We start from the raw sequence: 9,563 nt of genomic DNA, 5'->3' as shown, positions 1-9,563 counted from the left end.
TTTATAAACAAATCATTTTATTACAGTTGGACAAGAACGTATAGAAATGAGGAAGTCATAATTTTGACTATAATGGTGGTTTTGTTTTGCGTCAGTCTAAGCAGAGTTTACTTTCCTGATCACTAATCAGTGACCTTTAGAGGCTGTTTACCTAGATTTGGTCTGCTGCAAAACATACAGAGCGGCAGTGAAACCAGAACACTGATGCTGGACACGGGATAAGAGTCTCACACACACACACACACACACACAGAAATGAAAGGTGGAGTGGTAGCACCTGCTAATGATAATGTTCCACTGAGCCACAATGCACAGTAAAGGCAGAGCAATATGACACTTAACAGTTGAAGTCTATCATGAATGAACACGGAGAACACTGGCAGCTGTGACCTGATGGGAATAAAGCTCTCATTCGGTGAAGAACGGATGCTCCAAAGCATTCAGCGCTGAGATTCGCTTCAACGGGTCAAACGTCAGCATTTCCTGTTGAGACAGAATAAGAGTCTCTGGTATTCATTTAGTTACTGTGTGCAGAAACCAGCCAGACATCCAAGATCCATTCAGTATACTACTCTGGTCTTATTATAGTTTTTACGATCAGATTTTCTTACATTTAATATCTTAAATTTAACATAAGTATTTTTATTATTTTTATTCAGCTTTAGTTGTTTTAGTATTTTAGATTAAAGAAAATGTCTTGGTAACTAGCTGATATGATATAATTATATATTTTATTTCAGTTCATTTCAGTAATGAAAAGTTTTCAACAATATTAACCCAGATTCAAAAGAGTTTCTGAAGTGAGAATGTTTGATTTCTTTGCCCCTAACGATACGGTTCAAGCTGTTTTCTTATGGCTTTACTCTGGTAAAACTGCAGCTCTATGTGAAGTGTCACTAATGCACACGCACCAATAAGAGCTCCGCCCCCTTCTCAGTGATCTCAGGAACGCAGTCTGTGATTGGCCGAGGGGTCTGGGGGCTGAAGTTCTTCCAGGACAGAGTGACATCATCGGGCCACTGGTCTTCAGCCGGCAGGCCGATCACTCTGTCAGTCACATGAAGATTAATGATCACTCGTGTAATGATGCTGCTCTCCATCAGTGTGTGTGTGTGTGTGTGTGTTTACATACGAGAAAATCTTGCTCAGCTGGTCCACCTCTGAATCTCCACAGAAGAGAGGTCTGAAAGATGAGAGAAATCATTAATCAATGTGAGAACCAACAGACCTGATGGGAAAATAGAGCCATTAATTAATGCTTTATCAAAACTTTCACAAGAAAGCTTGCAGATTTATATTCAGAGTGGATGAGCCACATTCAAAGCTGCTGTGAATATATGACCTAGCAATGTCTCTCAGATTAATTCAATCGCTCTAGATAAAAGCGTCTGATAAATGAAAATGTATCGGCATGCAATCTCAAAAAAAGTTATGCATTTCAAATTATTTTACTTCATTAAACAGACTGCATTCAACTGCAAAACATGGTAACTGCATGCATCTGTTATTGAATATACTGAAATTGGTTTGCACTAATATTTTAATCGGTTGACTGATGCTGAATTTTACTCAGAGTATTGTAAAATCTCTATATTGACTGTTCTGAATCAGATGTCAGTAATCAAGCTAATTCTTATGGAGCGGTTCATCATTTACTGGACACTGGTAAAGCAGCATCTTTAGATGTGACAGTCTGATGTGCACGAACACGTGAGCCACCTGGACGACGCTCTGAACTGGATGAGCCTGGCTCTCAGACTCACGTGCGTCTGAACATCTCAGCGAAGATGCAGCCAGTGCTCCAGATGTCCAGCGGTGTGGCGTAGGTGGTCTGGAGCAGCACCTCCGGAGAGCGATACCACAGCGTCACCACCTGAGCAGCGAGAGAGGAGCGCGTCAGCGGGGTGTGTGTGAGAGAGCGCGTGTGTGAGCGCGTGTGTGTGTGTGTGGTCTCACCACCGGTGTGAGCGCCATGTGGCAGCTGTAGATCCGCGCCAGCCCGAAGTCAGCCAGCTTCACCTGCCCTCTGCTGGTCACCAGGATGTTCTCCGGCTTCAGGTCCCGATGGAGAACTAGATTCGAGTGCAGGAACGCCAGACCACACAGCAGCTGCTGCATCAGATCCTGCAGCACACATCAGACGGGTCCTTGTTAAAGAGCACCTGTGCACTGTGGGGCTAGGCTTTGCTTAAATGTTAAACTGAGGTGAACTGGCAGTGTATGTACGGAGTTATTAATGCAAGGTAACCACATCTCACTTTTGATCAATTTAATGTGTCCTTGCCAAATAAAAGTATTAACCTCTTGAGTGTTTTCATGCCAATGCTGAATTTTTTTTTATGTAACAAAAACACAAGTCTTTCTGTGGTGCGTTTCCCAAAATCAATGTCTGTCATAACCAACAGAGTTCAATGGGAATTGTGACCATAGTTAGCTAACGATGCTTTTGGGAAAGGCCCTCATGAACAGTCAAGGGAAACATCCAGGAGATATTTTACACCTCATGGCTGCAATGAAACGTTCGGGAGTGTCTGAACTAGTGGACTGAAGTCCTGCTTAAATCTTAAATCACTGAACCACAAACAAATATTGGACACACTAAACCTCCACACATAGTTCACACTGCTCAGTCCGTCTGGGTGTGATCTTACTCTGATCTGCTGGATGGGCAGTCCAGGTGCTGGCACCTTCTCCAGGAACGTCCTGAGGTCCTGGTCCACGTGCTCAAACACTAGAGTCACTTTAGTTTCCTGGTCTGTTCTCAGTGTGGCACACACGTCCATCAGCCTGAACACACACACCATTCCCCACAAAATCATTTCACATTATTCAACATTCTGACATCAAAACATGAATTATACACTTGTAAGTGCTGTCATGTGCTGTGTGAAAGCATCTCAAAGCCACTTCAGATGCAGACTCTGTTCCTCTGCAAACACAGATTGTGTTGATACTGATTTCATTTGATTGGTGACAGGTCTGTAGTCTCTTACTATCTGAATTGAATTTAAAGATTAAAATGTAAGAATTTGTCTAAAAAGATGATGCATAGATTTAATTAAAGTTAGAGTAAATTGTTCTTATAAAGGTAAAAATTCTCATAAAAGGACAACATTTATTTAAAAGGGTCACATGACATCACTAAAAAGAACATTATTTTGTGTACTTCTTGTAATGAAATGTGTTTACACAATTTAAGTAAAAAAAAAAAAACACATTATTTTCCACATCCTGTACATTATCGTTTCTCCTCTATGTCCAGCCTTCTGAATCACCTAGATTTTTACAACGCTCATCGTTCTGGTGATTGGCCGAATGCCTCAAGCGTGTGAGGGAAATATTACGCCTCTCATCACACTGTGATGCCAGCAGCACAAGACTCAGTCCAGCTGCTCTGCTCCAGCACATCCCATCATCGCTTCTCTTTTAGCAGTTCAGTCAATGAAATGTTAGGAGGAACTGAATAACTCTGGATACTGGTTTATTTAGTGTCAGAGAGGGTGTAAAGCACTTTTATAATCCAAATAACTTCAGTAAATTGTGGATTAGTGCATACTGTCGACGTGAACCATTTCAAATGATTCAATTTGATTTGGTGAACTTGTTCATGAAGAAGATCTGGTTAAATAGAACGATTCGTTTTGATCCGGACATCAGACGAGACAAAACCAATAAAACCAGTGGGGACATACACGTGCATCTAAATAAATTAAAATATGAGAAGCTCATAGCCCAAGCTTCTTGAAGTCCAGTCTTAAGTTTCCACAGTCTGTGATGATTTGGGGTTCATTGTGTTTTGTTGAAAACCAAAGTTTACCAAGAAATCTTGGAGCACTTCATGCTGCTTTCTGCTGATCAGCTTTTTGAAGATGCTGATTTAAAATGAGCACAGAGACAGCACTCATTAAGATAATAAATGATATTCGCTTAAATTGTGATTCTGGCAAAATATTGGTGCTGGCATTGCTAGATCTCAGTGCTGCGTTTGACACTGTCGATCATAACATACTACTAGAGAGACTGGAAAACTGGGTTGGGCTTTCTGGGATGGTACTCAAATGTTTCAGATCATACTTAGAAGGGAGAGGCTATTATGTGAGTATAGGAGAGCATAAGTCTAAGTGGACGTCCATGACATGCGGAGTCCCACAAGGCTCAATTCTAGCACCGCTCTTGTTTAGCCTGTATATGCTTCCACTAAGTCAAATAATGAGAAAGAACCAAATTGCCTATCACAGCTATGCTGATGATATCCAGATTTACCTAGCCTTATCTCCAAATGACTACAGCCCCATTGACTCCCTCTGCCAATGCATTGATGAAATTAATAGTTGGATGTGCCAGAACTTTCTTCAGTTAAATAAGGAAAAAACTGAAGTAATTGCATTTGGAAACAAAGATGAAGTTTTCAAGGTGAATGCATACCTTGACTCTAGGGGTCAAACAACTAAAAATCAAGTCAGGAATCTTGGTGTGATTCTGGAGACAGACCTTAGTTTCAGTAGTCATGTCAAAGCAGTAACTAAATCAGCATACTATCATTTAAAAAACATTGCAATAATTAGATGTTTTGTTTCCAGTCAAGACTTGGATAAACTAGTTCATGCCTTTATCACCAGCAGGGTGGACTATTGTAATGGGCTCCTCACTGGCCTTCCCAAAAAGACCATTAGACAGCTGCAGCTCATCCAGAACACAGCTGCCAGGATTCTGACAAGAACCAGAAAATCTGAGCATATCACACCAGTCCTCAGGTCCTTACACTGGCTTCCAGTTACATTTAGGATTGACTTTAAAGTACTTTTACTCGTATATAAGTCACTAAATGACCTAGGACCAAAATATATTGCAGATATGCTCACTGAATATAAACAGAGCACTCAGATCACTAGGATCAAGTCAGTTAGAAATACCAAGGGTTCACACAAAAAAAGGGGAGTCCTCCTTTAGTTACTATGCTGCCCGCAGTTGGAATCAGCTTCCAGAAGAGATCAGATGTGCTAAAACACTAGTCACATTTAAATCTAGACTCAAAACACATCTTTTTAGCTGTGCATTTATTGAATGAGCACTGTGCAATGTCCGAACCGATTGCACTGTATTTTACGTATTTTATGTAAAATCTTTTTCTTAATGTAAAATTAGTTTTAAATTCATTTTAAATAAATAAGTAAATTTTTAAATAACTTCCAAAGTTTTAATTTTTTTTTTAATTTTTGTATTATTTTTCTTTATGACTATTTTACTTTATTTTATGTTAATCACTTTGAATTATCATTGTGTACAAAATGTGCTATATAAATAAACTTGCTTTGCCCTCTTGGCAGGTCTTCCAACCAATCACTTTGCACTGGCTTCCTATAGCTGCTCGCATAGAAGTCAAGGCATTGATGTTTGCCTACAAAACTACCACTGGCTCTGCACCCACTTACCTAAATTTGTTACTTCACTTGCATTATTGCATTCTGTTTTTATTCACAATTTGTACAGTCTCCTGACTTTTTTTGGAATCGGGTTTGCCCTTGTGTAGTGTACTGCTTTTAACCTAACTGAGACTTGTTATAGCACTTATATATCATTGCTCTTTTTGTTGTTTTTTATTGCTTCCATTGTCCTCGTTTGTAAGTCGCTTTGGATAAAATCATCTGCTAAATGACTAAATGTAATGTAATGTAAATGTAATTTCCATCAACCAGTGGTTAAAGTGAATGTGTCAGTGTTCCCGCCAGGTGTGATGTCCCTGATCCCAGTACAGGGCTATGCAGATGATGTCCAGATCACCTCCAGAGGAGAGAGCATAATTAAAAACATGCTAGCCAGAACAGGTTCTTTTCTGAAATGGTCAGGCCTGGAGATTACGGAGTCACAATGTGCTGTTCTGAACGAGAGGAGTGGAGGGAACCGGTGGTACCACTCGAAATCTGACAACATCCAGTGTTTACAGTAACAACAAAACCTATTCTTGTATATTCTCTTCATGAGACATACACTCATCTTGGACATTAAATTAATATTGCAGGAGAATGGAAAGAGCAAGTGAACATCATCTTGTCAGAGTTCACAAGCAGGCTGGACCTGACTGATAAATGTCCACTGCCACAGATCATGAAGCTGGAGGCTGTTAGACAGTGTCTAAAGTACAACATCTGTTCTAGCGTTCATATCCAGCTGAAAGTGCTGAGCCAAATGAATAACACAACAGTGAGCTTAGAGCGAAAGTGGTTTGGACTGAATACACACAGCACACGGGACGTTATTTTTCATCCCCAATGGGAAGGAGGGTTGGGGGAGCCGAACGTGATATGGGTTTATACCAGCACGCGGATTTCCCATCTTCTGAACATGTTGAACAATGATGACGGAGACGTTAGGGAGTTGGCTTGGTCCTCTCTGTTCCTGGATCTCAGGAGACGCAGGGTGCTGTTAGCCACAGACTCAGAGCCACACTTCCTTGGCTTCAAAAGAAGACCCAGCAGGACACTGGACACTCACTCGGCTGGTTTAGGTGTCTGGTCAGACTGGCCGGACCTGAATGACCTCTGTGTAAGAACAGGAGTGTCTCTGGAGTCTGACATCATCACTGACCCCTGATCTATGTCAGAGCAACAGCTGCGTTCGGTGGATCTAACCCCTGCTGACATCTACAGGTGCCCGGTGGACTCAAACAACACTGGACTGGACCTTCAGGGAAAACTTGCTCGTCTTCCCTCGGCTGATCACTCTGTTTCTCACTCACTCCTCAAGAATACTGCACTCAGCGAGGACGTTGTTATTTTCACAGTAAACTAACTAGACTCAACCTTTCTATCTGGTTCCTACAGCTCAGGTTCCTCACAAACCTTCCTGTGTAAACTCATCCATGTTCCAGTATCTGAACAGTGACTCTGAACTCTTCTGTCTTCTGTCTGCTAACACACCAGATGCTGTTATGATGACAGAGGAGTGTAGAGAGGTGTTGTGAGCACCTTTGACTCTGGTATGCAGGAAGCTTTCATTACTGAAGTCATTAAATATCAATCACTCCTAAATACCATTTCAGAGACAGGTTATCAAGGCCGATTACCGTATTTTTCGGAGTGTAAGTCTCACCTGAGTATAATTTGCATCAGTCCAAAAATACGTCATGACGAGGAAAACAACATATAAGTTGCACTGGACTATAACTCTGTTTATGGTTTAGAACCAAGCACCAAGAGTTCACATTACCGTCTCCAGCCGCCAGAGGGCGCTCTCTGCTGCTCAGTGCTCCTGTAGTCTACACTGAAGATACAGAGCGCCCTCTCACGGCTGGAGACGGTCATGTGAACTCTTGGTTCATGTCAAATTAATTTTGATACATAAGTCGCACCTGACTATGAGTCGCAGGACCAGCCAAACTATGAAGAAAAGTGTGACTTATAGTCCGGAAAATACGGTACTTGTTTTTATATTTGGCAGCTTAGGACACACACACAAGTTAGTTATAAGAGGGCTTCAAAAACTTGGGATGTCCAGAAAGAGAGCTAAACACCTAGCAAAGTACTGTGCTTTGTCCTCTATCATAGGCAGCCGTCATAGATGGAGGAGACGCTGATATTTACACCCATAACATCTATAATATTTATATCCCTGTAAGTTACTTGTTTTAAGTGGACTTCAATAAATTGTTCAAACGTGTGTGTGTGTGTGTGTGGTACCTGACGATGTTGGGGTGGTCGAACTGCTCCAGTCGTTTGAGCAGAGCCACCTCTCGCACCGTGGACAGAGGAATCCCGTCCTGATTGGTCTGCACTCTCACACTCTTCAGAGCCACAAACTGCCCGCTGTCTCTGTCTCGAGCCTTGTACACCGTCCCATAAGCCCCTCCGCCGATCTCTGCCACCGGCTCGTACTGCACCACGCTCTCCTGCGCCATCACCTGCAGCAAACACACGCCATGGGACTACTGACGGACAACCATACCAACACGGGTCTGAACGTGTGTGATACTACTGAGAGAACACACACACATACACACATACACACAATCTGGGGTTAGAGAGTTTAGAATGAGACTATGGAGCTGCCATTGTAATTTAAGAAGGTGATCAGTGGCTTTAAAAACTTTGGTAAGTTTCTGTGTACTCATGAGGAGACAATGTAAAGCGCTTTGAGTGCTTAGAAAAAGCGCTATATAAATGTAAATTATTATTATTATTGTCCCAGACAGCTGGCTGGATACTTGTTGGACTGTCCAAAAACAAGCATTTACCATGGTGTTTAATATGAGTGAACAGTGCTGTGGTAGAGCACAGCTGGTCTGGGTCTGGCCTGTAACAGCCCCACTCTCACCGGATGAGACACGACATCACACGAGGCGACATTACGAGTGACACACACACACACACACTCACCACGTTTCTCCTCTCGTGTAGCGCTAGTTAAACTAGTTCAGAAGAGTAAAGCGCGCGTCTCATCTCCTCCGTTCGTCTGCCGCGCTTCTGGGGAGTCTGCTGACTTCTGTAGTGTGTGTTGTTGAGCTCAGCTGATATTTCATGAGTTTATTTCATGAAAGTGTGTGTGGTGAACTCTAGTCTGTTCTCAGTCCGTCTCTATTCACTTCCTGTCTGATGTCAGGGCGGAGCGACACGATCAGACCCCTCCAATCACCTCCAACCATTCACCTAAACTTACCTCGCACTTCAACTGTTTACCAGTAACACTATTACAGACTTCTTCATTAAACTGTTTATTCACATTTCAAATGTAATAGGCACATTAAGATAGTATTTTGTTTCTCTAACCTTCATGTAATATTTTTGTATTTAATTTTTTCTTGGCTTGGCATTAAAATGTACAACTCCTTTACAATCAAACGTATCATATAATTAGTGAAACTCTTATACATTTTGAGAGGAAGGGCATTAAGAATTAAATCTACCAGTTTCTTGTAAACTCAAATCGAAATATATTTTAATAGAAACCTGTTGAAAGTCCATGTAAACAAAACTTTGACACTTCAAAATTTTTATAAAGCTTGTAGAATTCATATGAATCAAACATTTAATCCAAGAATTCATGTTATCTTTTATTCCCATATAAATGCTGATCAATGCACATGTACATCTCATTAAAGAAGATCAACAAAATCTCAGAGAAGTCAGATTAAACGGCTTGATTCATGTCTTTATTACTGGATAAAATCTTTGAAGCATCAGAGTTTTGGTTGCAAAAAATGGGATGAGTGAACAATGACAGAATTGCTATTCTGAGTGTCACAAGTACAATGACAATAATGTAGGCACAAAACAGTTGGCTTCTTATACAATATAGGACTATATACAACAACAATGAGCCTAAAGGATAACATGGGACATGCTCTATTTATTCATGATTTAATAGATTGCACTGATTGCTTTGGAAAACAGTTATTTCTTCATGAGAAATAAACGAGAAAACTAAATTATTTTTTGTATTTCACTGACACTTTGCCCAATGATTAGATACAAATATTGTTCAAACTAAAGTCTATAAAACAAATATAAATTTTGGTTTTATAATGTGTAAAAAAAAAAAAAGTTTGATCCACACAATCAAAACAAAAT

The 9,563-nt window shown here is 40.9% G+C and overlaps 1 protein-coding gene across 1 annotated transcript; it reads right to left on the bottom strand.

Annotated features, from left to right (window-relative positions):
* Positions 1–8,620, bottom strand: LOC128022703 (cyclin-dependent kinase 4). The gene is made up of 8 exons (XM_052610501.1): positions 8,373–8,620; positions 7,677–7,897; positions 2,652–2,787; positions 1,957–2,124; positions 1,764–1,873; positions 1,133–1,183; positions 912–1,047; positions 1–483 (listed from the first exon to the last, which is right to left on the bottom strand). The coding sequence occupies exons 2-8, from the start codon at positions 7,892–7,894 to the stop codon at positions 409–411; spliced, it is 894 nt and encodes a 297-aa protein (XP_052466461.1). The 5' UTR covers positions 7,895–7,897; positions 8,373–8,620; the 3' UTR covers positions 1–408.
* Between the last annotated feature and the right edge of the window lie 943 nt (positions 8,621–9,563).

Source organism: Carassius gibelio, chromosome A11, assembly GCF_023724105.1.
Source record: "Carassius gibelio isolate Cgi1373 ecotype wild population from Czech Republic chromosome A11, carGib1.2-hapl.c, whole genome shotgun sequence".
In the NCBI taxonomy this organism is placed as follows: domain Eukaryota; kingdom Metazoa; phylum Chordata; class Actinopteri; order Cypriniformes; family Cyprinidae; genus Carassius; species Carassius gibelio.
This window is presented reverse-complemented; position numbering and strand designations above follow the sequence as displayed.

Excerpts from the sequence above, each read along its gene's own strand:
- LOC128022703 (XM_052610501.1), bottom strand. The coding sequence starts at position 7,894 with ATGGCGCAGGAGAGCGTGGTGCAGTACGAGCCGGTGGCAGAGATCGGC. Across the intron at positions 2,788-7,676 it reads GACCACCCCAACATCGTCAG|GCTGATGGACGTGTGTGCCA; the intron begins GTACCACACACA and ends GTGTGTGTTCAG. Across the intron at positions 1,874-1,956 it reads ACATGGCGCTCACACCGGTG|GTGGTGACGCTGTGGTATCG; the intron begins GTGAGACCACAC and ends CTCGCTGCTCAG.